This window comes from Mus caroli, unplaced genomic scaffold (genome assembly GCF_978045245.1).
Source record: "Mus caroli unplaced genomic scaffold, Mus_caroli_1 scaffold_10, whole genome shotgun sequence".
In the NCBI taxonomy this organism is placed as follows: Eukaryota; Metazoa; Chordata; class Mammalia; order Rodentia; family Muridae; genus Mus; species Mus caroli.
This window is the reverse complement of record NW_028227265.1, coordinates 57,530,057-57,557,850: the sequence shown is the minus strand read 5'-3', so window position 1 is coordinate 57,557,850 and position 27,794 is coordinate 57,530,057. Positions and strand designations below refer to the sequence as shown.

Sequence of the window (27,794 nt, the reverse complement as noted above, 5' to 3'; positions counted from 1 at the left end):
CCAGAACCCAAACCCAGTAATGGCGCCACCTACAGTTAGGATCAGGACTGATCATTCCACTTCAGTTGACTTATCCAGATACTCGCTCACAGGTGTACCTTGCCTCCTGAATGACAATATTAATTTTCATGTCCCTTAAATCCCTCTACCACTCAAACACCTTCCATGGCTCCCTGTGGCTCACATGAGGCGTGTAACCTGGATGTTTAGTGAGACTCAGACAAGGTGACAAGAGAATTTTATTCCTGGAAAGGCACAGGCGGGTGGATGGATAGGGCCGCCCCACGCCAGCTCAGAGATCACTGCGCGCCTGCGCTGAGCGGCTCCACCTTCAGCCACAGCCCGTCTTCTGCGCGCAGGATCAGCTCTGGCTTTCTGCGGGGCTCCTTGTCATCCGGCAGAACGCGGAAGCGCAGCAGAGTCAGCGCCAGTGCCACTTTCATCTCGCTCATGGCGAAAGTCTGTCCTATGCAGTTCCTGCAGGAGGGCGGGGTGGGAACTCTGACTGTGCCCTAGACCCCACCCAGGACCAATACAGCAAGCACTAGAACCTGGCCCGAATCTGAGGTTTCTGGGACCACGCATGGGCGTAGACATCCTCAGAGCCTAGCCCAGATGAATAACAGAACAGGCCAGGGCGGAATTCTGAGCACAGAGAAGGACTCTTCACCTTCTCCTCCCTGGTTCCCCAAACCTTTGCACAATTCTGTGCAGGGAGGTAGGGAGGAAACGCTAACCTCCAAATAACCCCAACTCCCTCTGTCCTCACAGTCAGCCCTAGGCCCCTGCCCCTCAGTCCTTGCCTCACCTGGGCCCAGCCGAGAAGGGAATAAAAGCCAGGGGTGACCTGCCCTTGACGTTGTCTGCATCAAAGCGGAAGGGGTCATAGACCTGCAGGAGACATGGAGTCATGGTGGGTGAGAACCAATTACCAGCTTAGCCAAGAGCAGAGTCCTCAGTGTGCATGGAAGGTCAGAGTTGATTTATCTACCTCCTGGGATGCAGTGAGGAGTAGTTGTAAACCCTGGATTCCATCCCAGCACCAGCATAAAACTGATGGCTGCAAACCTGTCAGCAGCAGGAGGCAGGAGGATCAAGGGTTCCGGGTCAACTCCTGTGTAAGGACTTCCAGGCTAGCCTGGGATACCTGACACCCTGCTTCATAAAACCCATGACTGGGGCTGGGGAGGTAGCTAAGTTGAAAGAGCAATTACCTAGCAGGCACAAAGCCCTGGATCCCATCCCAGGCACCACATAAACCAGGCTTGGTTCTGCACACCTCTCATCCCAACACTGAGGGGGGTAGAAGCAGGAGGATCAGAAGTTTATGGTTATCCTTGGCTACAGGTTAAATTGAAGCCAGCCTGAGCTACATGAGACCTTAGCCAACAAACAAACAAAAAGACCGTCCTCTTGAGATTCCCGGCCTATAACATAGAATTAAGAGGGACAGCACCTCCGGGTCTGGCCACACAGCTGGATTGTGATGTGTCCCGAAAATACTTATTCGGCAGATGACACCTGTGGGGGAAATGAAGCAATGAAGCCAAACTGCTGCAACCTGGATCCACTGTCTGTCCACAACCCTCCCTTCTCCCTGATGTTTCGGGCACCTTTAGGGATGACCCGACCATCTGGGAGCATAATGTCCTGAGTGCAGCAACGGGAGATTGCAGTGACCGGAGGGTGCAGCCGTAGGCTCTCCTTAATGCACATGGTGAGGAATGGCAGCTGGGCCAGGTCGTCCCTGAGGGGGGAAAATAGTTAACCAGATCAAAAATGAGAGAACTTCAACTCCTCTGTGACCCAGTGAAACCTCCCTGTGTTAAGTGCTAAGATGGATGAAGTACATGAGAATTGGAAAAACACAGGCTGACCAAATGGTTCAGAGAGGAAAATCAGCTGTCAGTAAGTCTGAAGATGAGTTCAATCTCCAAGAGAGACATTAATTATCTAGTTAATTAATTAATGTAATTTAAAAACAAAAAACAGAAACAGAATCCCAACAATGGGAAGACAGAGACAGGAGGATTATGAGTTCCAGTCCAGCCACAGTGGTACTCTTGTCTGAAAAAACAGCCATTATTAATTAACAGTTGGTTAGCTTACTAATAGTTTAATTGTGTCATTCTTAATGACTAACTTATTAATTAATTGAAAGCTTTTTAAATCAGATAATTAAGAGTACCAAAGAAAGGTTAGCCAGGCGACTTTAAAATGTTTATCCTGAGAAAACAAAAATGTAATGCCAATGGTATAAAAGTTAACAAATGGTCAGGACAGCTGGCTCAGTGTTTAAGAGGACCCAAGTACAATTCCCAGAACTACAGGCAGCTCACAACTGCCCCATACACTAACTCTATAGGCTCTGAGTCACTCTTCCGACCTCTGCAGACTCTGCACTCACATGCAAATATTCCCACACATACACATATATAATTTTAAAATAAAAATAAAATTTTAATTTAACAAGTTGCATAAAGATTATTCATTCTGGAAAAAAAAAAAGAGAAAGAAACCAAAATACAAAACAGTAGAAAGAAGATAGCGAGATCTAAAGCTTTGATTTTGTCATCACTGCACTAGAAACACTAGAAATGCAGTTAGCCAAGGTGAGGAAAAGGAAGGAATGCAGCTTGTGGTGTAAGGGTGGACTGCCATTTCAACAGAGAGAGGCATTGCAGGTGGTTGTTTGGGTTTTGGTTTGTGTCTTAGTTGGGGTTTTACTGCTGTGAAGCGACACCAGGACTAAGGCAACACTTATAAGGACAGCATTTCACTGGGGCTGGCTTACAGCTTCATAGGTTCAGTCCGTTATCATTATGGCAGGAAGCATGGCAGCATCCAGGCACTATGGCACTGGAGGAGCCGAGAGTTCTACCTCTCATTCTGAAGGCAGCTAGTAGGAAGCTGGGACAAGGGTCTTAAAGCCCATGCCTACAATGACACACTTCCTCCAACAAGGCCACACCTCCTAAGAGTGCCACTCTCTGGGCCAAGCATATTCAAGCCACCACAGTTTAGTTTTGGCTTTGTGGTACTAAAGATCTAGCCTTGTACATTCTAGGTGAGTAGTCTACCACCAAGCCACATACACAGCCCTAGGCAGAGTCCATGGGAAAACATTAATAACTAATGAGTGAATGATGTAGCTTAGTCTGTCTTCTTTTGGTATGTTGTGATTATTTAAAATTTTAGGACCTGATGCTGCTAAATCTGAAGCTGAAAAACTCCAGAACACACCACTCACTCTGATGACCCAGCATCACATCTTCTTAAAGACTGCCTGGCTGCTAGCTTTTTGTTTCTTTGTTTATGCATCCCTCTGTGATGGTTTGTCTATGCTTGACCCAGGGAGCGACACTATTTGAAGGTGTGGCCCTGTTGGAGGTGTGTCATTTGTGGGTGTGGGCTTTAAGACCCTCATCCTAGCTGCCTGGAAGCCAGTATTCTGCTAGCAACCTTCAGATGAAGACATAGAACTCTCAGCCCCTCCTGTGCCATGCCTGCCTTAATGATAATGGATTGAACCTCTGAAGATGTAAGCCAGCCCCAATTAAATGTTGTCCTTATAAGAGTTGCCTTGGACATGATATCTGTTCATAGCAGTAAAACCCTTTAAGACATCTCCTAAGGATGCTTCTTTGATTGTTTTGTTTTTTACAAGTTTTAAATTGTGTATGTGTGCCTGTGTGTGTGAGTGTATACATGTGTACACATATTTCTGTGCAGGGGCCCAAGGAAGCAGGTAGCATCGAATTCTCTGGAGCTAGAGTTGCAGGCAATTGTGAGCAACTCAACACGGGTTCTGGGAACTAAAGCAGGATCCTCTGCAAGGGCTCTGTGCATCCTTAAGCACAGAGCCATTCTTCCATTTTTGTTTTTGTGTGTGTGTGTGTGTTTTGAGATGGGCAGGGTCTTGCTTCAAGGGATCTTTTTACCTCAACTTCTCAAGTAAAGGGACTAAAGGTACTCCCCAAGACACATAGCTCGCCTGATGTCTAAGAAACTCAAAAAAACTAAGTTAAAGATTTTATGGAAGACTAAAAACTTGTACAGTTAGGTCAATATGGAAGTAAAAGATTAAGGAGAACCTTGAAGAATCTTACAAGGACCTTTATGATACACACAGCTGACCTGCCTCTCCTTTGCTCCTGATTACCCTTGGGTTAAAATCAAAGTCACTAACATCACTTTTCCAGTCGATTGCCACTGGCCTCAGTTGCTGCCATCTTGATTCATCACAGCCCCACCACAGGAACTCGAGTGCACACATGCATGTACAAGTATGCACACATGCACACTCACACACAGGCACACGCACACATGCACACATTCTGTGCACATGCACACCTTCTTTCTGTCTCCCACTCCCTCATTTCCTCTCCTCCCTCTTCACCTCCATCTCTCAAAGCCTTTGTACCCCATGCAAATGCATACCTGCTCGTCTCTCCTTTCCTCTGCATCTTTTCTCTTCACTAGAGAAAAGAGCCAGGAAAGGAGCTCAGAAGCACTCCAGCACCTGACTTACCATTCAATCTCCTCAGGCTCGCGGTCCCTCAGGAGCTCCCGCACCTCCTGCCGGCAGCGCTCCTGGTATTCTGGGTGCCTCGCCAGGTTGTACAGGATCCAGGAGAGCCCACTGGCCGTGGTGTCATGGCCTGAAAGGCAGACAGGCTCCCTGGGGTCTCTAGGCTGCTTCAGCACCAACAAGTGGACAGCACTAAGGTGACTCACCCCACTTCCACCCCACCAGGAAGGACACAGAAGGGAAGAAATAGAAGGATCCCGGGTCTTCAACCTTGTGGCCAGGATGCCTAGACATCTGCCCTCTCTGTCACAGTTCACAGGAACACTCACTTACCTCCAAACATGAAGGTGTCAGCCTCCGCTCGGATGTCCTCATCAGACAGAGACTTTCCATGTTCATCCTGAAAACAAGGCAAGACACCAAATGGCACCAGTTTTAAGGGCTCCTGCATCTAAGCCAGGACAGTCTCTGAAGACCCCTGATTCTTCTGGACACCCATGCCCACTACACACCTGCACCTGTGTTCATTACCAGAGTCCCCACACCAGTGACATCACCCCTGGCTTCCAGCCTCCTGTCCTAACCTGGTTGGAGGAACCAGCAACCCATCAATGTCCTTTATCTCTGTGCTACAAATTTCTGGAGACATGACTGGGAATCTGGGATACAGGAGTTGAACAGGGATTGCCTTTGAAGTCAGAAGCAAAACATTACTCCAAGAGTATGCTCCAGTGTGTATCCAGGAAAAGACCAGTGAGTGCATAAAGGCTCTTGCCACCAAGCCTAAAAACTTGGGTTTAATCCCTGAGATCTATGTAAAAGGAGAAAAATCTATTCCCTCAAGTTGTCCTCTGACCCTGCTATGTGCACTACACACACAGGCAACCACACACATAGACACCGCAATTAATTAATTAATTAATTAATGTGATTTTTAAATACTAATAAAAACCTAAGAATATTCTCTCCTGGGAGCCATTTGGCTGGCATGCCGATAAGTGACACTAAGGATACCTAGTTCCCACTTCATAGTACAGTTTCCTCTCTCCCTTCTTCCTCCATCCTGCAGCCATTCCTCACTCCCTCCCTCTTTACAGGAAAGAAGATACAGATGTGACAGCCCCAAGCCTCTTAGCACCTGAGCTTTGCTGCTTGAAAATAGATGCTGTTAGCCAGGGCCAGGAAAATGGCTCAGTTGATAATGCACTTGTCACTCAAGCCAGAGGACCAGAGTTCAGCTCCCCAGCACCCACATAAAAGCCAGACATGGTAGCTGCTGCCTGTGAACCTGGCACTGAACAGGTGGACATACGTGGATTCCTGGAACTCATTACCTAGCCAGTGTAGATGATTTTCGAACTCCAGGTTCAGTGATACATTGTGCTTCAAAAAAACTGGTGAGATAGCTCAGCAGGTAAAGTCAGTCACCACCAAACCAGAAGACCTAAGTTAGATACCAGGGACTCACATAGTGGAAGGAGAAAGACACACCTTTCCCATGTTCTCTGACCTGTAAGCACAGGCACACATGTACACATGTGTGTGCACATGCACACTATACCAACCAACCAATCAATCAAATAAAATGTAATCAAAAGGCAAGACGCAGGGGCTGGAAAGATGGCGCAGTGGTGCGCAGTGGTGCTGTTCTTGCAGAAGACCAGGGTTCAATTCCCAGCATCCAATTACTGGTTCAAACTCCAGTAACAGGAGATCTGAAGCCATCTTCTGACTTACATGCATGCAGAAAAAACATTCATAACATAAAATAAATAAATCTAAAACCATTTTTTTAAAAGCAAGATGGAGAACAATGAAGGAAGATACCCAGGGCCAACCTCTGTTCTCTGTTTGAACATGCACACATGAGCACAGACTCTCCTACACATGCATGCAAATACATGCACACTTTTGAAAAATGCTACCTATGCAGGTGAAAGTATTGCATTGCCCACTAAGGGAACCTTGGAATGGGAGGAGGGACTTCGCCATTATCCTGGCTGCTGTTACTGCAGAGAGAGAGCTATTCTGCCCCTGGGCACTGGGGCTACTGTCCACAGTGCCATAGGAAGATGGACATACTGCACGATGACACTAACTTCTAAAACACAAAGTTCTCCAGAGCTTCAACTATGGAAGGTCCTGTATTATCACTGCTAAATCCAGGGATGTATGCTGTCCCCATACCCCTGTATTCAGATACTTTCCATGGATGTCCACTGCCCAAGATCTACCTCTTTTCTTTCCCTCAACCCTTTTCTTTTTTAGAAAGTATCTCATGTAACCCAGACTGATAGCAAACTCATTCTGTAGTCAAGGATGGCCATGAACTTCTGATACCTTGCCACCAACACACGAATGCTGGGATGGCCAGCAAAAGCCACCAGGCCCTGCTTACAAAGTGCTGGGATGGAACCCAGGGCCTTGTGCATGCTAAGTGAGCACTATATCATCTGCGTCCTATCCTCAGCCCCAGAAGAGTGGGGAATCAGCTCTCACTGTCTCCTTGTATATGCAAGACTCTGTCCCTGGCTGTGGTGGGAACTGCCACTCACCCACCATGACTGGGTCTCTCCTGCAGATGTATGATCCTTTCTAGTTTTTAACCTAACATCAAAGGCAGGTCACCCTGAACTTTATTCCCTTCTCAGCCAGACCCAGGTGAGTCCAGGGACCTGGGGTGATTGCTAAGGTCTGGGCCTGACAAATGGGAATGGAGAGAGTTGGCATGGTTGGTATTCAGGGTCTCCATCCTGCTCTCTGTGAAGGGTTTGTGTAAAGTTTAGACTTTTAGTTGGAATGATAAGAACAGCCTCCCTGGCTTATAGCCCCTCCCTAGTCTGGGATGGCTCAAAGGATATAGATACCAATGCAGAGTTCCAGAAACCTTAGCTTACCAGGTGATTGGGGCCAGGTTCCAATGAGTGGAGCCTACATTGGGTCTAGGACATAGTAAGGGTAGAACGTGCTTGACTCTGTCATGTCACATTATCCCAGCCCCAGTATTCCCTGACACTGTCTCCCCCCTCCCCCTTTAGAAGCCCACCTTGCTCAGCAGCAGCACATCAATGAAGTCCAAAGTCTTGGCCTTGGCCTTGGCCTTGGCCTTGAGGACATCATCAGCACCCTGATCAAGGAGGGTGCGGCGCCGCTCCCGGATGACAGCATCAGTGAAGTCATGCACTAGACGGCAGGCCTTCCGGAAGCGCATCCCATCATGGGTGAGGTAATAAAACAGGTCCACGTGCAGAAGCAGCCTCTGGTGTCTTCTGGCCACTAAGGCACTAAGTTCTAAGATGGCATTGATGTATTCACTAGGCTTCCTGGAGAGTGTGAGCAGAGCAGAAGTGATCCTTTAACATATGTTGTGAGCTACCATGGGGTGCTGGAATCAGCAAATGCTCTTAATCATTGAGCAGTCTCTCCATCACCCACAATTTATTACTTTCTTTGTTTTGTTATAAAAAACTTCATCAAATTGTTGTCATGATGTTGTCATGTAGTTTGGGGAAACCTGACCCTGTTTCCAGACCACGATCATTTTGCCTCATTGGTATCATAGAGGTGAACTTCACTGGGCTCACACTTTGGTCTGTCCTGAGTTGTCCACCTTTGGGGAAGAGGTTTTTGGTTGAATATCCCAGGGGAAAACCAGTTCATCAGCCACAGGGAAGAGCTCTCCAGTCTCTAGTCGTTTATTGCATTTCTGTGACTGCCTCCTCCATGCCCCAGGGTACAGTGTGGACACCAGGATCCTCTCCTTCCTCATCCACCGCGTATCCAGACTGTCCCACCTCCATCCTCAAAATCTGTGCCCACAATGCACAATTATCTTCCAACAGTCCTGGGCTCAATTCTGTCCCTAGTGTTCCCACATTCAGTAGAACTCATTTGTGCCTTTAGAACAGTCAGTGTCTACAGAGCTCAGCTCAAACCCTGCCCATCTCCTGTTCCCAGAACTCTGATCTGTGTGTGGTGGTCAGCCTTGAGAGCCTTGTGGGAGGAAGTTAGGACATTGAAGAGGACATTGGGATTCTGGCTGTTTCTTATCTCTCTTTTTAAAAGTTGTTCTCTTGGCATCTGTTGTACACAATGATGGGTTTCGTTACCACACTTTCACTTACTCCTGTATATTATCTACTTTAACTATCTCCACCCCAGTACACTCTCTTGTCCCCCTCACACTCCTGCTAATTCAGTTCTTACCAACTCCTCTTCTTTCCATTTCTATTCTATAACTATTAATTATTATTACTGGTGACTCAATGAGTTTAATGAGGGTTTATATACAAGAAATATGGACACCTTACCAGTGGCTACACCACTGAAGAAAATGTTTCTCTGTCTCCAGCAACCATTAACTGCCTTATCATACAGCAATCTCCTCTGAACTGAAGTGTTCCATCCTGGAGCAAGATTCATTAAGACTTGGGGAGTAAACAACTCTCAAGCCTCAGGAAATCCCTGAAACTCACCAGAATCACAAGGTCCCTCCTTCCCCAGAGTTGCCTAAGTGGTAAGGGTTGCTGAGGCGAGGAGATGCTCTGACCTGTAGAGCTGCAGTTCTGGAGTTTCAGTTTTTTGAGCTGTCACCATGCTGGGGTGAGCTTTGGTGATACAGCTGTCATTTCTGCTCCTTCAGAAATGGGTAAACCCTAATAAAATTGATTGGTTTGCCAAGTTGGACCTTGGCAGTGTCCATACTTTCTTTGGCCAATCACAGGTTCATTACCTGGGGTGTCTTTACAACTCTCCAGGAATAGTGTCACCCAGCATGCCTATAGAGCCCTAGGTACTGTAGTCCCAGTGGGGACTAATGAGCTCCTTCCCCATATCTCAACTTTCAAGCCCCCTCTTCTCCATGCTCCAACTTTAAGCTACTGCCTCATCACAGGAGGCAGATGATTAACTGAAGCCTATGAGACCTTTCTTCTCTTGATGTTTGCTGTCTCAAATATGTTGTTACAGTAAGAGAAATCTGACTATTATAAACCCAAACAAACACCTTCAGTGTTTTCCTTAAAATCTCGTAATGAAGTTCACATCCCTTGGCCTAGCTTTCCAGGGTCCTTAATTTTAAGCCTCCACCTCCCATCTCCTCCATACCCTCATCTTCAAGGTGCTACTTCACTGTTTAATGCAGACAGCTCAATGCTGTCATCTGAACAATTGCACCTCCTGGAAGGTACTCACTCTCCCCCTCCAGGGTCCTTAAGTGCTAGTTCTGAGCCACTTCCTCCAAGAAAGCCCTTCTCCTCTCTCTGTCCAGGCCTCCCTCCCTTGTGTCTATGGGCCAGGTTCCCAGGCTAGGACAAGTACTCACTCCTGGCAATTGCTGTCAAAGCTGAAAACACACTTCTGCAGACTGTCCAGGGTCATGAGGCTGATGTGTTCAAACATGTTCAAATAGGCACTGCCGTTGGAGGCCAGGTGCTGCCACTTGGCCTAGCCAGAGAAGGGGACAGAAACAGGGTTTAATCTTGGTACTCAGAGCCTCTTTCCAACACCAGACACCAGAAAGGAGCCCTGAAACAGCCTCTGATTTGATCTGATTTTCTGTGTGCCAAACCAGCATAGAACCAGTGCTCCACCATCTCTAGATTGCTTCTTTAGCTGAGTGGACTTTAACAAACTCCCTGATGTGTCAAACCTTTAGATCCACTCTTGCTGAGCAGAAATGCCCTCTGTTTCACAAATTAAAGCAGACAGTGGCTGTTACAGAATCAGCATGTGAGACTATGCTTGACACACAAGGTGTTCAGTCAGTGTTCTTTCCTGTTATAAATTTATTTCAAAAATATCCCTGGTTACTGGTGAGACAGCTCAATCAGGAAAGTGCTGACCATCCAATCATGAGGATATGAGTTCAAGTCCCAGAACCTGCAGGGGTTTTGTTGTTGCTTGTTTGTTTTTAAGTAGTATGATGACAAAGATTTGTAATCCTAGCCCCAGAGAGGTGGGGACAGGAGGAGGGCCCCTAGGGCTCAACAGCTAGCTAGCCTAGCTTAATTGATAAGCTTCAAGCAGTGAGAGACCATGTATCAAAAAAAGCATAGTGGATGGTGATTGAGGAAGGACACCCAAACTTAACCCCTGATCTCCACATGTATGCACACGCATGCACTCATGGACACACACACACACACACCACAAAACTTGTTGTGTGTGAGAGGTGGTTGCTCCTGGCCATGAGAATCCTTTCTAGGAATAACAGTACTCAACTATCCTATTGTTCCTTATTTAGGTCATTTCTCAGCTGTGTTTGCAGAGAACAAACAACTCAGAGAACAGAATGTGGCTAGGGAGACTGTATCAGTGAACTGAGGGTTTGATTGAGAAACCATGCCTCATTAAGCAAGGCTGAGAGAGATGAGAGAGAGATGGAAGATTCCCAACATCAAACTTGGGCCTCCCGACACATACTTGTGAACATATATACATACATGCACATATGCCACACATACATATGAAGACAAGGAAAAGATGTAAATCTTTAGTGACTTCTCTCATTCTAGTGGAACCCTGTGTCATGGGAACACCCCCAGATGACTTCTGGAGGGAAAGAGCTGCAGGGACAAAAGTCCAATCAAGAGTCCCTTCTGGAGCCATTCCAAAAACTTTTAAAGAATTTTTTTTATTTGTGTGTGAACATCTGTGTCTGTGTATGTGCACATGTATGTAGTGTTTATGGGGGCCAGAAGAGGGCATCAGATCTCTTAGAAGTGAGGTCACGGGAAGTTGTAAGACACCTGATAAGATAAGACGCCAACTCAGATCCTGAGGCTACTCTATCTAAATCAGCCTGGAGTTGAACAAGTCCTCCACATGAACCATATGAGCCAGAATCAAGGGACATTCCTCCTGCCCCTCTAACAGCCATATGCCATGATTAACATGAAAAACAACCTCTGGCCTACATCACTGTCATTATCCTCAGCCCTTACTGCTTCCAACCAATGAGTTTAGAATGACTTGTTCCTCATCCGTATTTTCTAAGAAGTCTTCACCGTGACTGTTCAGTTTGCAGGGTGACCATGTGGGAAACGAACTCCCTCTAAGTGCCCACTGTGTATGGGGACCTGAGTCCATGATATCATCACAGGCACAAAGGAGAGATTTTAACCCCATTTTGCAGTTGTGGAAACTGAGGGTTGGAGAGAATTGGCAGTGGCTCACACAAATGTTCTGTGATGATTAATATTGATACCAACCTCACAGAATATGGAATTACTTAGGAGGCAAGCTTCCAGTCATACTTGTGAGGGATTCTTTGTATTAGGTTACCCTCCCATCATGCCTGTGAAGGGTTTCCTAAATGTGATGGCTAGTTTTGACTGTGAACTTGTCCCAACTTAGAATCACCAGAAAAGAGAGTCTCTCTGTGAGTTTTCTAGATCAGGTTAGCCTGTGGGCATGCAGATGAGAAATTGTCTTAACTGTTAATTGTTACAGGAAAGCCTAGCCTACTGTGAGTGGCACCATCCCCTAGGCAGAGTGGGCACGGATCCACGTGTTTGTTCACTCTGCTCTTGACACATTCAGTTCCCACTTCAACTTCCTTGTAATGACAGACTTGAGTCACACAAACCTGCCCTCCCCTGAGCTGCTTTGTCAGGGAATTTTATCACAGCAACAGACATGAAACCAGGACTAAACTTAGTTGGGTTAGCTAATTGCAACAATCCATTCTAAAAGGATGCTTCATCCCTGGGCTGGGATCCTACCTGGTTTGAAGGAAAAGAAGAAAGTGAACCGAGCAACAGCATTCATTCCTCTTTGCTTCCTGAGGCATCTGCCTCCCAGTTCTGCCACTGTGACTCCCCAAACAGATGTATTGTGATCTTAAACTGTGAGGAACTAAACCCTTCCTCCCTGAAGTTGCTTCTCTGAGTATTTTATCACAGCCTCCATCAGTGAGGGCTGGAGACCAAATAGGTTACAGCCCCTTCATCACCCAGATTCCAGTTGGGGACATGGGTCCCAGGGACTCACGTGCATGATGTTGGTGCTGTCATTAAAAATCTTCACATAGGGCTTCAGGATGTTGAAATGGAAGGCAGGTGTCAGCATGCGACGGTGGCGGCTCCACTTGTCACCAGTACTCACCAAGAGGCCATCCCCTGATGGAACAGCATGGCAGTAGGCAAGAACAGCGTCTTCCACACACCCCAAGGGCATTCCAAGCCCCTTACCTGTAGGTACTCACCTAGCCACGGCTTCAGGAAACGGTAGAAGACTGTGTCCTTGGGGGCAACTAAAGCTGGTGTGAACAAGGACCGTCAGGAGCCATGGCAGGAGGGAGGGCATGGGAGAAATGGGGCCCTCAGCCTGGTATCTGTGCACTCCCCTCCCTCCAAGTCCACATGGTAGGTTTGGGGGAAGGGACAGAGGGAGACAAGAGGGGACAAACAGCACTAGATAGAGAGAAGGCTCAGCCTGACATATGACATACACACAGCAGCACACCTTCATATGGTTACTACATGGTCTAACCTGTTTACCTTGCTGAGCACAGCATCACACTCTGCAGACCTTTACAGAGACCAAATGTTTCTGTCCTCCCAGCATTTGCTGACATCTCCTGACACAGTCATATGACACAGACACGCATAGGCTAACATGACTGAAACACATATGACCTGACCTAACTGCGACACAGATGGCTAAACACACCTCAGTACACTCAACTGATAAGTCTCAGATGTGATTTGAAAGTCCATTTCTGGGCCAGGCATAGAGCATGCCTTTAATACCAGTACTCTGGAGAGAAAAGCAGGTGGATTTCTATGAGCTTTAGACCAGCCTAGTCTGCATAATAAATTCTAGGCTAGCCAGAGCTACACAGTGAAAATAAAACATAGTGTTTAGGAAAACAGTTTTAGAGGGGAAAAATTCATGTGTGGGTCAGCATGATGGCTCAATAGGTATAGGTGCTTGCCACAAAGCCTCATAACCTGAGTTTGATTCCTGGGACAAAAAAGAACTGACTCTTGCAATTTGTCCTCTGGCCTCCACCTTGCTCTATAGTACACACACTAAATAAAAGTAAAAATAATTAAAATATTAAAATTAATTTCCCTGATGTAAGCTAAACAGATTTTAACACTACTCAGATTTTTCTCAAATAAGGCCTCAGTCATATCTCAGAAAGTCCTTTGTCCCAGACTTCAGACACTCCAAACAGGGTCTAGACACAGCCAGGAGAAAAAGACTATTTTTAACAATACCTTAGATAAGAGCCAATCAGAACTCAACATGTCCCAATTGTTTATAGCCCCACAGAGAACCATTGTTATATGAGCCTGGGTGGGTACCAGGCCCACACACTAGAAAGATGGAGACCACCCAGAAAACATCACATGGCATGCTCTAAACAGGTGCCACATGTCCACGGATGAGTCAGAAGTGTCTAGATGAGACATAGTAGGGACATTTCTACCATAGCCCTTCTGTGGTAGACTGCACTTGAGGGTCAGGGGTGTGCAAGCTGGGACCAGCATGTTGTCTACCTGGAGCCAAGACCACAGGCTTGATGAAAGCAGGGTGGAATATGCGGATGACAGGGTGCAACGGCCCCACCCACCAGCAGCATGCATCCCTGAAGGTCCGCACCAGGCTCTGGATGTACAGGAGTCCTTCCTCTGAGCTCTGGATCTGTAGAAGAGGACCTGGTGTTTGCCTCTCTGGGCTGGCAGAGAGAACAAGTAGGGTAGAAAGCCACAGGGAGTTCCAGGAATTCCATTTAGGAATTCATCCACAGCACTGAGCCCTACCTGTCCCCACACCCCAACAACCCCTGCCACCCCCCCCCACACACACACATCTCAGTACTGAAACAGAAGACACATCCTCACTTTCGCTCCTAAACACTATATTTTATTTCATTTCATCTTATTATCTTAATTTGCTGTATGTGCATGCTTGTGTGTGCACTTGTGCACATGATCATGTGTGTGAGCACAGAGGCTGGAGTTCAACCTCAGGTATCCTCAGATGCCATCCAATTTGCTTCTTAAAAATACTTTTCTTACATTTTATTTATTTTGTGGCAAGGCATGTTCTGTGGTATACATTGTGACAGTCAGAGGACAACTTGCAGGAAGGGACTGGTTCTCTCCTTCCACTCCGTGTGTCCCAGGGACTGAACTCAGGTCACCAGGCTTGAGGGGAAGCACCTCTACTTTACTGATGACATGAGCCATCTCACCAGCTCCAACTTGGTATTATTGTGGAGTCTCTTTCACTGGGCTGGGCTCAGTAATTAAACTAGACTGGTGAGCCAGCAAACTCCCAGGACCCAGCTCGTCTGCACCTCCCCAGTGCTGAGATCATGCTTGTGGACCAAGCACTCCCAGCCTGCTGAATATCATATTAACCTGTTCTCCTCCATCCCATTTTCCATATGGAAGCAGTTGCCCATGATGTACCTTGTTTCCCACATAACCCATGATGCATCATGGTTTCCCACATAGCGAGTGGCATGTATGGGACCTGAGCCAGGGACTGTGCATCCCCAGGATCATAGATACTTAATGCAGACTTTGCCTTGTGAAAGTCACTTACAGTCACTCTTCTCTTATGAGCTCTTTTATGGAACTGACTCTTGAAGACTCATCCTTGTGGGCATGCCTGAGGGGAATGTCTTGGTTGTTAACTTAAGTCAAAAGACCCGGTCTTTTGGGGCAGCACCATTTCATGTTGATCCCTTGTTCTAGGCTCTCTCTCTCTCTCTCTCTCTCTCTCTCTCTCTCTCTCTCTCTCTCTCTCTCTCTCTCTCTCTTCCTCCTCCTCCTCCTCATTGGTTTCTTGAGACAAAGTTTCTCTGTGTAGCCTGGACTACGTGTGTAGACCAGGCTGGCCTCAAACTCATAGAAATCTACCTGTGTCAGCCCCCCTTTATTCTGTTACTGTGGTTTTAAAAAAAATAAGAAAAGAGAAGAGAAGAGAAGAGGAGAGGAGAGGAGAGGAGAGGAGAGGAGAGGAGAGGAGAGGAGAGGAGAGGAGAGGAGAGGAGAGGAGAGGAGAGGAGAGGAGAGGAGAGGAGAGGAGAGGAGAGAAGAAGACCACTGTGGTTATTTGAATATGCTTGGCCCAGGGAATGGCACTATTAGGAGGTGTGGTTGGAGGAAATATGTCACTGTGGTAGTAGGTTTTGAGACCCTCCTCCTAGATGCCTTAAAACAGTCTGCTCCTGACTTCCTTTGGATGAAGATGTAGAACACTTAGCTTCTCCAGCACCGTACCTGCCTGGCAGCTGCCATGCTTCCTGTTTTGATAATAATAAACTGAACCTCTGAACCTGTAAGCCAGCCCCAATTAAATGTCCTTAATAAGATTTGCCTTTGTCGTGGTGTCTCTTCACAGCAGTAAAACCATAACTAAGACAACCACCCTGACCAAAGGCAACTTTGAGAGAAAAGGGTTTATGTGCCTTCTATTTCCAGGTCACAGTCCATCACTGAGGAAAGTCATGACAGGGATTCAAGAGAAAGAAACTGTGAAGGAAAACTGCTCACTGGCTCACTCTGGCTTATCTACCTCTCTCATGGTGCTCAGGCACACCTGTCTAGAGACAGTACAGCCCTCAGTGAACCAGGCTCTCCTCCATCAATTAACAATCAAGAGAATGCAACCACAGACACTAGACATGTCCATAGGCCAGTTGTAGAGGCAGTAAGATTCCCTCTCTCATGGAGTGTCAAGTTGACAATCAAGATTATTCATGACTCTGTGTGTGTGTGCGTGTGTGTGTGTGTGTGTGTGTGTGTGTGTGTGTGCACGTACGCCACCCATGTGGATGCTAGGAAACGAATCAAGTCCTCTGCAAGAACAGCCAGTGCTTTCAACCATCATGTCATCTCTTTGGAGCCGTGGACAAACTACAAATTTTTGTATATTTTTCTGTCCTGCTTTTTCTGTTCCTAGTTCTCAGTGTAAACATCAAAAAGACATCAATACCACGCAACAGCCTGGAAACCCTGCTACCTCGACATTTCTTCTGTCAAATAGACTAGTTTGCCATTCTTTAAACACGGTCTTGAGGCTAGAGAGATTGCTCAGTAGTTAAGAACACTTGGTGCTCTTTTGGAGGATCCAAGTTTGAATCCCAGCACCCCACTCACATGGGGCAGCTCACAACTACCTGCAATTTCAGCTTTAGATGATGGGGCTCCCAAAGCACTGCACATGCACATATGCACAGATACAAATAAAATAAATAAATCTTTAAACTCAGCCTCCCACAAAATTTCAAGAAGGAACAAAATGTCCTTAAGCTCTGTGCAGTGTGCTACACAGGAGATGAGTGTGAAAGTTTCCCTGGGATCATGGAGTCCATGACATATCAAAAGTAACCACTGCACCAGTGTCCGATTTGGCAAACCAATGAGTTTTCCTAGGGTCACTAACAGGACCCTAGGAAATGCCTGTGCTACTACTTACAAGAAACAGGCATGACTCAAAAGCAGCTCCATCACTAGAAAGCCCACCCCACCACAGGTGATGCCCCCACTCTGACATTCCTGAAGTTCAAGTGCCACCCTGGAATTCTCTATAACGCCTGCAGGCAAGTCCACAATCCAAATATCTTTCTTTGCACAGTTTGGCTGGTCAGAGTCTCCACCTAGCAAATGTTTACCCCCTATTTATACTGTTCTGTTAAGGTCTTCAAGAATCTTCCAGGTTTCTATTCCTTCTGATTATGTGACCTTTTGTTTACTTCCTAAGGCTCTTGAGCCTCCCTTTCCTTTCTGGAACAAACGTTTCAATTTTAAAGTAATGTTGCAATTTGGAGGAAAATGCCACAAAACCAATGACCTGTACTCCAACTATCAGCACAATGGGGTTTTTTTCCCCATCTATGACTCATGAGCATAGGCATTACTTCATGGATACAGTCATTACCCCATGGGCCCAGTCATTATCTCATAGGCAAAGTCATTGCCTCATAGATATAGTCATTACCTCACGAGCACAGATATTACTGCATGAATACAGCCATTATGTCATGACCACAGTCATTAATTCATAGGCACAGTCATTTACCTCATGGGCACTGGCATTACCTCATGGGCACAGTCATTACATCATGCATATAGTCATTACTTCATGGACAGTTATTACTTCATGAGCACAGTCATTACCTCATAAATATAGACATTACTTCATAGACACAGTTATTACCTCATGAACACAGTCATTACTTCATGAGCACAGTCCTTACCTCATGGGCACAGATATTACCTCACTAGTGAAGTCAATTACTATTTCATCAGATCCTGGACTTTTGACCTCCTCCATAATTACCCATTAAGTTCTTTGTTGGTTATTTTTATGAACCTGTGTGCAGAGCACCTGAGAGAGCAAGTGAAAGGAAGACAGACTTATTTTGCTCACAGATTCAGAGCAAATGCTCTGAATCCATGACAGTTCATCCCCATCCACCTGATATTTTGCATCATGGTGAGAGGAGCCTATGGTAAGGGGTTCTTTACCTCGAATGGACAGAAGCAAAAAGAGATTAAAACAAAACAACAAAAAAAGAACAGAGGACAAGATACCCCCCAATGATCTGTCCCTAATGGTCGATGCCTTCCAACCACACTCCACCTCCTGAAGTTTTCAGAACCTCCAAAATAGTGTCACCAGCAGGGCACTTGCCACAGGCAGGTTTAGTATATGTTGTTTAATTGTAGAGCAATAATTTTCTCTAAATCAAAACATTCCCTCTGGAAAGTTGGGGTGTAGGAGTCTGAGAAGGTGGAGAAGGTCAAGACTTCCAAAGCCCTTTCCAGGTTACAGAAGCAGGAAACACTGCTGTGGTGGATACTGGCCAGCCTGGCACCTGGAGGGCACTCTCTAACCTGCAAGCTGCCCATAATCATGCAGGGAGCTCCTGTGTCACCATCCTGCTTTTGGGTCCTCCCTGCTCCCGTAACCCCCATCCATATCTGTCAGTAACTCCAATAAACTCACCAATTCCCCAAGGTGGATGTTGGTAAGAATGATCACTTGAATCTCACCTATTTTCCTCATCTGGGCTTAACAGACCTGTGTGGTGTCTCCCAGGGAAACGTCTTTCACAATACTCAGACTACGTGCTGTGGACTTGTTTCCTTCAGCTTGGAACACTCCCTCTTGCAGAAGGGAAGGTCACAAGACTCAGTAAACTGGTGAAACTTAAAACTCAGGAAACCTACTAAATTAATAAGACTAACAAGCACACTCCCTAAGGGATATCATTAGTAAACAGTTGCAGGATTGGGGGAAGGAGAACACTCTTTGGTGGAGCTGCCTGCATGTTGAGTAGGAAGCTATAGGGATATATTGCTTTCGTGAGTTGTCACCCCATGCTGGGGTTGACTTTTTAGTGGTGCAACTGCCTGAGTCACCTCCTGTGTGGAACCCCAACAAACTCCATAGCTCATCAAGAAAGATTGAGTGAAGTTGTTTCATTACCCTGTCCTGGGTACGTTATCCCAGATGAATAGAAGATAGCTCATGTCTCCCCAAGAAAAGTCACTCGGGGCTGGTGAGATGGCTCAGTGGGTAAGAGCACCCGACTGCTCTTCCGAAGGTCCAGAGTTCAAATCCCAGCAACCACATGGTGGCTCACAACCATCTGTAACGAGATCTGGTGCCCTCTTCTGGAGTGTCTGAAGACAGCTACAGTGTACTTACATATAATAAATAAATAAAAAAAAAAAAAAAAGAAAAGTCACTCAACACCATGATGTACACCTTGACTCTGGAATGTGGATTTTCTCATCCTGGGAGCAGTTCCAGCATCCGGGGCCACCACAAGAGGAAAATAATATTGGTGGGATAGTGGGTAGTAGTGTGGTCTCAGGATGCCCAAGGTATCCCATATCCCTCCATGTCTATTTTTATATGGCACTTTCCCCTCTACGCCTAAAGTGGTGTCATTTTCAACTTCTCCTGGTAGTCATGGCAACTATAGCAGCCCACAAGAGTAGTAGCCAAATCAGAGGGGATGCTGTCAGAGAGAGCTGTCAGAACTCCTGAAGGAAGGTCAGGAGATCTTCTCCTGGGACTCCAGCTATGACTCTCTACCCCAGTAAAATGTGATCTTGGGATATACTTTAGTATATACGAAAAGAGGTTTTAAATCAGGACTTTGTGGTGCAGCTTCCATAAGGCTATCACCCATGATGGGTGGGACCTTACAATGATACAGTCATTTGGGGTCACCCATGATCCCATTAATAGCCCCTTACCTGTTCTCTGTTAAAAAAAAAAAACAAAAAAAACTCTTAAGAAGCCCATAGTTCGGAGTAGGACCACAGGCCTCATCCGGCCGGATCAGCGCCGGGGTAGCGGGAGCGCAGGGTTGCCTGACACCCGCCAGCTACCCACGACCCCCGCCGCAGGATTTTGGGACTGCTGGTGAGTGGAACACAGCTTCTGCTCCAGTCCAATCACGCGGGACCTGAGACTGCTCTGGTTGGGGAGAGAGAAATCCGGCCTACATAGGGCCACAACCCTCTTCCGGTCAGAAAAGCACCTGGGCAGCTGGGGCGCAGGGTCTGCTGACACTCGCCAGCTACCCACAACACCCGCCACAGGATCTTAAGACTTCTCGTGAGTGGAGCACAGCTTCCGCTCCAATCCAATTGCGCGGGACCTGAGACTGCATTAGTTAGGGAAGCAGAAACCGGCCTGAGTAGGACCACAGGCCTCATCCGGCTGGATCGCCGGGGTAGCGGGAGCGCAGGGTTGCCTGACACCCGCCAGCTACCCACGACCCCCGCCGCAGGATTTTGGGACTGCTGGTGAGTGGAGCACAGCTTCTGCTCCAATCCAATTGCACGCGGGACCAGAGACTGCATTAGTTAGGGAAGCAGAAAAACGGCCTGAGTAGGACCACAGGCCTCTTCCGGCTGGACCAGCACCTGGGTACCGTCAGCTACCCACAACCCCCGCTGCAGGATTTAGAGACTGCTGGTGAGTGGAACACAGCTTCTGCTCCAATCTTTAAATAGTGACAACGATAACAACTAACCCCAGAGATTACCAGATGGCGAAAGGTAAACGTAATAATCTTACTAAGAGGAACCAAGACCACTCACCATCATCAGAACCCAGCACCCCCACTTCGCCCAGTCCAGGGCACCCCAACACACCGGAAAAGCTAGACACGGATTTAAAAGCATATCTCCTGATGATGATAGAGGACTTCAAGAAGGACTTTAATAACACACTTAAAGAAATGCAGGAGAACACTGATAAAAAGGCAGAAGACAATAAAGAGGAAGCACAAAAATCCCTTAAAGAATTGCAGGAGAACACTGCTAAAGAGTTACAAATCCTTAAAGAAAAACATGATAACATAATCAAACAGGTAGAAGTCCTTACAGAAAAACAGGAAAACACATCCAAACAGATGATGGAAATGAACAAAACCATACTAGACCTAAAAAGGGAAGTAGACACAATAAAGAAAACCCAAAATGAGGCAACACTGGAGATAGAAACCCTAGGAAAGAAATCTGGAACCATAGATACGAGCATCAGCAACAGAATACAAGAGATGGAAGAGAGAATCTCAGGTGCAGAAGATTCCATAGAGAACATCGGCACAACAATCAAGGAAAATGTAAAATGCAAAAAGATCCTAACTCAAAACATCCAAGAAATACAGGACATAATGAGAAGACCAAACCTACAGATAATAGGAGTGGATGAGAATGAAGATTTTCAACTCAAAGGACCAGCAAACATCTTCAACAAAATTATAGAAGAAAACTTCCCAAATCTAAAGAAAGAGATGCCCATGAACATACAAGAAGCCTACAGAACTCCAAATAGACTGGACCAGAAAAGAAATACCTCCCGACACATAATAATCAGAGCAACAAATGCTCTAAATAAAGATAGAATACTAAAAGCAGTAAGAGAAAAAGGCCAAGTAACATATAAAGGCAAGCCTATCAGAATTACACCAGACTTTTCACCAGAGACTATGAAAGCCAGAAGATCCTGGACGGATGTTATACAGACACTAAAAGAACACAAATTCCAGCCCAGGCTACTATACCCAGCCAAACTCTCAATTAACATAGATGGAGAAACCAAAGTATTCCACGACAAAACCAAATTCACACATTATCTCTCCACGAATCCAGCCCTTCAAAGGATAATAACAGAAAAAAACCAATACAAGGACAGGAACCACGCCCTAGAAACAACAAGAAGGTAATCCCTCAACAAACCTAAAAGAAGACAGCCACAAGAACAAAATGCCAACTTTAACATCAAAAATAACAGGAAACAACAATTACTTTTCCTTAATATCTCTTAATATCAATGGACTCAACTCCCCGATAAAAAGACATAGACTAACAAACTGGCTACACAAACAAGACCCAACATTTTGCTGCTTACAGGAAACTCATCTCAGAGAAAAGGATAGACACTACCTCAGAATGAAAGGCTGGAAAACAATTTTCCAAGCAAATGGCATGAAGAAACAAGCTGGAGTAGCCATTCTAATATCTGATAAGATTGACTTCCAACCCAAAGTCATTAAAAAAGACAGGGAGGGACACTTCATACTCATCAAAGGTAAAATCCTCCAAGAGGAACTATCAATCCTGAATATCTATGCTCCAAATACAAAGGCAGCCACATTCATTAAAGAAACTTTAGTAAATCTCAAAGCACACATTGCACCTCATACAATAATAGTGGGAGACTTCAACACACCACTTTCACCAATGGACAGATCATGGAAACAGAAACTAAACAGGGACACAGTGAAACTAACAGAAATTATGAATCAAATGGATCTGGCAGATATCTACAGAACATTCTATCCTAAAACAAAAGGATATACCTTCTTCTCAGCACCTCATGGTACCTTCTCCAAAATTGACCACATAATTGGTCACAAAACAGGCCTCAACAGATATAAAAATATTGAAATTGTCCCATGCATCCTATCAGATCACCATGGACTAAGGCTGATCTTCAATAACAAAATAAATAATAGAAAGCCAACCTTCACGTGGAAACTGAACAACACTCTTCTCAATGATACCTTGGTCAAGGAAGGAATAAAGAAAGAAATTAAGGACTTTTTAGAGTTCAATGAAAATGAAGCCACAACATACCCAAACTTATGGGACGCAATGAAAGCATTTTTAAGAGGAAAACTCATAGCTCTGAGTGCCTCCAAAAGGAAACTAGAGAGAGCACACATTAGCAGCTTGACAACACACCTAAAAGCACTAGAACAAAAGGAAGCAAATTCACCCAAGAGGAGTAGACGGCAGGAAATAATCAAACTCAGGGGTGAAATCAACCAAGTGGAAACAAGAAAAACTATTCAAAGAATCAACCAATCAAGGAGCTGGTTCTTTGAGAAAATCAACAAGATAGATAAACCCTTAGCCAGACTCACTAGAGGGCACAGGGAAAGCATCCTAATTAACAAAATCAGAAATGAAAAAGGAGACATAACAACAGATCCTGAAGACATCCAAAACACCATCAGATCCTTCTACCAAAGGCTATACTCAACAAAACTGGAGAACCTGGATGAAATGGACAAGTTCCTAGACAGATACCAGGTACCAAAGCTGAATCAAGATCAGGTTAATGATCTAAACAGCCCTATATCCCCCAAAGAAATAGAAGCAGTCATTAATAGTCTCCCAACTAAAAAAAGCCCAGGACCAGATGGGTTTAGTGCAGAGTTCTATCAGACCTTCAAAGAAGATCTAATCCCAGTTCTTCACAAACTATTCCACAAAATAGAAACAGAAGGTACTCTACCCAACTCATTCTATGAAGCCACAATTACTCTGATACCTAAACCACAAAAAGACCCAACAAAGATAGAAAACTTCAGACCAATATCCCTTATGAATATTGATGCAAAAATCCTCAATAAAGTTCTTGCTAACCGAATCCAAGAACACATCAAAACAATCATCCATCCTGACCAAGTAGGTTTCATCCCAGGGATGCAGGGATGGTTCAATATACGGAAATCCATCAACGTAATCCAGTATATAAACAAACTCAAAGACAAAAACCACATGGTCATCTCGTTAGATGCGGAAAAAGCATTTGACAAGATCCAACACCCATTCATGATAAAAGTCTTGGAAAGATCAGGAATTCAAGGCCCATACCTAAACATGATAAAAACAATCTACAGCAAACCAGTAGCCAACATCAAAGTAAATGGTCAGAAGCTTGAAGCAATCCCTCTAAAATCAGGGACTAGACAAGGCTGTCCACTTTCTCCATACCTATTCAACATTGTACTTGAAGTCCTAGCCAGAGCAATTCGACAACAAAAGGAGATCAAAGGGATACAAATTGGAAAAGATGAAGTCAAAATATCACTTTTTGCAGATGATATGATAGTATATATAAGTGACCCTAAAAATTCCACCAGAGAACTCCTAAGCCTGATAAACAGCTTCGGTGAAGTAGCTGGATATAAAATTAACTCAAACAAATCAATGGCCTTTCTCTACACAAAGAATAAACAGGCTGAGAAAGAAATTAGGGAAACAACACCCTTCTCAATAGTCACAAATAATATAAAATATCTTGGTGTGACTCTAACTAAGGAAGTGAAAGATCTGTATAATAAAAACTTCAAGTCTCTGAAGAAAGAAATTATAGAAGATCTCAGAAGATGGAAAGATCTCCCATGCTCATGGATTGGCAGGATCAACATTGTAAAAATGGCTATCTTGCCAAAAGCAATCTACAGATTCAATGCAATCCCCATCAAAATTCCAAATCAATTCTTCAACGAATTAGAAAGTGCAATCTGCAAATTCATCTGGAATAACAAAAAACCTAGGATAGCAAAAACTCTCCTCAAGGATAAAAGAACCTCTGGTGGAATCACCATGCCGGACCTAAAGCTCTACTACAGAGCAATTGTGATAAAAACTGCATGGTACTGGTATAGTGACAGACAAATAGACCAATGGAATAGAATTGAAGACCCAGAAATGAATCCACACACCTATGGTCACTTGATCTTCGACAAGGGAGCTAAAAACATCCAGTGGAAGAAAGACAGCATTTTCAACAAATGGTGCTGGCACAACTGGTTGTTAACATGTAGAAGAATGCGAATCGATCCATTCCTATCTCCTTGTACTAAGGTCAAGTCTAAGTGGATCAAGGAACTTCACATAAAACCAGAGACACTGAAACTTATAGAGGAGAAAGTGGGGAAAAGCCTTGAAGATATGGGCACAGGGGAAAAATTCCTGAATCGAACAGTAATGGCTTGTGCTGTAAGATCGAGAATTGACAAGTGGGACCTCATGAAACTACAAAGCTTCTGCAAGGCTAAAGACACTATCAATAAGACAAAAAAACCACCAACAGATTGGGAAAGGATCTTCACCTATCCTAAATCAGATAAGGGACTAATATCCAATATATATAAAGAACTCAAGAAGGTGGACTCCAGAAAGTCAAATAACCCCATTAAAAAATGGGGCTCAGAACTGAACAAAGAATTCTCACCTGAGGAATACCGAATGGCAGAGAAGCACCTGAAAAAATGTTCAACATCCTTAATCATCAGGGAAATGCAAATCAAAACAACCCTGAGATTCCACCTCACACCAGTCAGAATGGCTAAGATCAAAAATTCAGGTGACAGCAGATGCTGGCGAGGATGTGGAGAAAGAGGAACACTCCTCCATTGTTGGTGGGATTGCAAGCTTGTACAACCACTCTGGAAATCAGTCTGGCGGTTCCTCAGAAAATTGGACATAGTACTACCGGAGGATCCAGCAATACCTCTCCTGGGCATATATCCAGAAGATGTCCCAACCGGTAAAAAGGACACATGCTCCACTATGTTCATAGCAGCCCTATTTATAATAGCCAGAAGCTGGAAAGAACCCAGATGTCCCTCAACAGAGGAATGGATACAGAAATTATGGTACATTTACACAATGGAGTACTACTCAGCTATTAAAAAGAATGAATTTATGAAATTCCTAGCCAAATGGATGGACCTGGAGGGCATCATCTTGAGTGAAGTAACACAATCACAAAAGATCTCACACAATATGTATTCATTGATAAGTGGATATTAGCCCAAAACTTAGGATACCCAAGATATAAGATACAATTTGATAAACGCATGAAACTCAAGAAGAATGAAGACCAAAGTGTGGACATTGTGCACCTTCTTAGAATTGGGAACAAAACACCCAGGGAAGGAGTTACAGAGACAAAGTTCGTAGCTGTGATGAAAGGATGGACCATTTAGAGACTGCTGTATCCAGGGATCCGTCCTATAATCAGCTTCTAAACGCTGACACCATTGCATACACTAGTAAGATCTTGCTGAAAGGACCCAAATATAGCTGTCTCTTGTGAGACGATGCCGGGGCCTAGCAAACACAGGAGTGGATGTTCACAGTCAGCTATTGGATGTATCACAGGGCTCCCAATGGAGAAGCTAGAGAAAGTACCCAAGGAGCTAAAGGGATCTGCAACCCTATTGTTGGAACAACATGATGTACTAACCAGAACCCTGGAGCTCTTGTCTCTAGCTGCATATGTATCGAAAGATGGCCTAGTCGGCCATCAATGGAAAGAGAGGCCCATTGGACTTGCAAACTTTATATGCCCCAATATAGGGGAATGCCAGGGCCAAAAGAATGGGAATGGGTGGGTAGGGAAGTGGGGGGCGCTATGGGGGACTTTTGGGATAGTATTGGAAATGTAATTGAGGAAAATATGTAATAAAAATATTAAAAAAAAAAAAAAAAAGAAGCCCATAGTTCTCACCAAGCTGAACACGGATGGACATGTTATTTTGGTGCCCACCTGGGATAAATAGACTTGTTCACATCTCCCAGGAAAGTTAACAAGACACCCATGTGGTCTCTGGTTCTTTCTGTGAGGGAGGACAACCACATCTGGGGAACTTGGCCTTGGCAGACCCCAAGGGAGCAAAGGTAACCTCTAAGTCTCCATCAGGGTGACCACTCTCACTTGTCGTCTGCTGACACCAGGCTCTGGCAGAATCTCTATGGCCCTCTGTACACCTGGCACTGTGCCACTTACAAGAAAGCAAATGTCTCCAAATCACACAGAGGGAAAACTAGATAGAAGTCTATTCTCAAAGTGTGCTGTGGAGGATGGGTTCTGAGAAGGCTTCCAAAAGAGGAAGTGAGTGGCTAGATCATATCTAGATTGAGCAACATAACTCACTGGTACATCTCAGTGGAGAAGCCAGACATAAGAGGAAGACCCTGAAGAATGGGGAGTTAGGAAATCAGCCCTCAGAGCTCCCCTGGACCATCTATGCCCCTGGGTGTGTCTGGGTAAGGATTGTAGGTCATTTCTGTGACCAGTGGGAAGCCAGAGATGAGCTGAAAACAAATGGTATAGTGGAGATTGGCTCTGGTCTCCCCTCAGGAGGCCTCAAGTCTAGCACAACAGAACCTGGGAACACCAGGGTCCTTACTCTGTTGGAGTAAGCCTTGCTGGAATCCCTGCAGCATGCCCACATCTGCAGAGAAAACAGGCTGGAGAAGGACTCAGAGAAGACTCGGTGTGGGAAAGGCTCAGGACAGTGCATCTGTGAATGATTGCACTTTGAATTCTGCTGTTCTAGTCCAGCACACCTCTGTGCCCAGCTCCCTGGGCTCTATTCAAGTCTCTTCACAATTCCTTTTACCCTGAAACCCCAGACCCACCTCACTACCACACTTACCAGGCCTAGGTGTCCCAAGATCCAGTTCCGTTTGGGGGGCTGTGGGAAACAGCGGAGGCGAAGAGAGTTCTCAAAAACAGCATAAATTGGTGTCAGGATGTAAGCCAGAAGGCAGGAGGCCCCAGCCAGCAGCAGCAACAGCCATGGAGAGGCTGCTGTGTGGCCCAGGCCCAGCCAGGACAGGCTCAGCTGTGGCATCCTGCAGGGAAAATGCACACAGGATGAGATCCTGGGGCATGGAAGAGGGACAGTGTGGTCTAGGGCAAAGGACAGGGATAGGGAATTAGAGAGTTGGGGATAATGCCTGGGGAGGAAGGGAGACCCAGGGCAATCTATGGGAGCAGGCAAGGAGAGGAGAAGAGGGGAAGAAAGGGGAAGAGAAGGAGATAGAGAGAGAGGAGATGAAAGAGAAGAGGATGGAGGATGGGGAGAAGGAGGAAAGGGATTGATTAGAGTCTAAACCATGGACTATTAGCCAGAAATCAACATCTGCTTCTGACTTCCTGTCCTGCCCCAGCCTAGGACCTC

At 45.5% G+C, this 27,794-nt stretch overlaps 1 protein-coding gene across 2 annotated transcripts; it reads right to left on the bottom strand.

Moving 5' to 3' along the window:
- Positions 1 to 235: 235 nt before the first annotated feature.
- LOC110299801 (cytochrome P450 4F3) lies at positions 236 to 27,464 on the bottom strand. 2 transcript variants are annotated; one of them, XM_021169669.2, is made up of 12 exons: positions 27,267 to 27,464; positions 14,041 to 14,185; positions 12,738 to 12,791; positions 12,524 to 12,651; positions 9,855 to 9,976; positions 7,578 to 7,854; positions 4,865 to 4,931; positions 4,532 to 4,661; positions 1,614 to 1,747; positions 1,457 to 1,521; positions 809 to 891; positions 236 to 477 (listed from the first exon to the last, which is right to left on the bottom strand). In XM_021169669.2, the coding sequence occupies exons 1-12, from the start codon at positions 27,462 to 27,464 to the stop codon at positions 300 to 302; spliced, it is 1,581 nt and encodes a 526-aa protein (XP_021025328.1). In that variant the 3' UTR covers positions 236 to 299. The 2 variants fall into 2 exon arrangements, with proteins under 2 accessions (XP_021025328.1, XP_085700407.1); XM_085844281.1 differs by lacking the exon at positions 27,267 to 27,464 and adding an exon at positions 18,506 to 18,615.
- Positions 27,465 to 27,794: the final 330 nt, after the last annotated feature.

Bases quoted from the DNA above. Each gene is read 5' to 3' on its own strand.
- LOC110299801 (XM_021169669.2), bottom strand. From the start codon at position 27,464: ATGCCACAGCTGAGCCTGTCCTGGCTGGGCCTGGGCCACACAGCAGCC. The intron at 12,652-12,737 runs GTGAGTACCTAC...CTGTTCCATCAG, and splicing joins TTTCCTGAAGCCGTGGCTAG to GGGATGGCCTCTTGGTGAGT. The intron at 892-1,456 runs GTGCTGTCCCTC...TGTCTCCTGCAG, and splicing joins CTGTGTGGCCAGACCCGGAG to GTCTATGACCCCTTCCGCTT.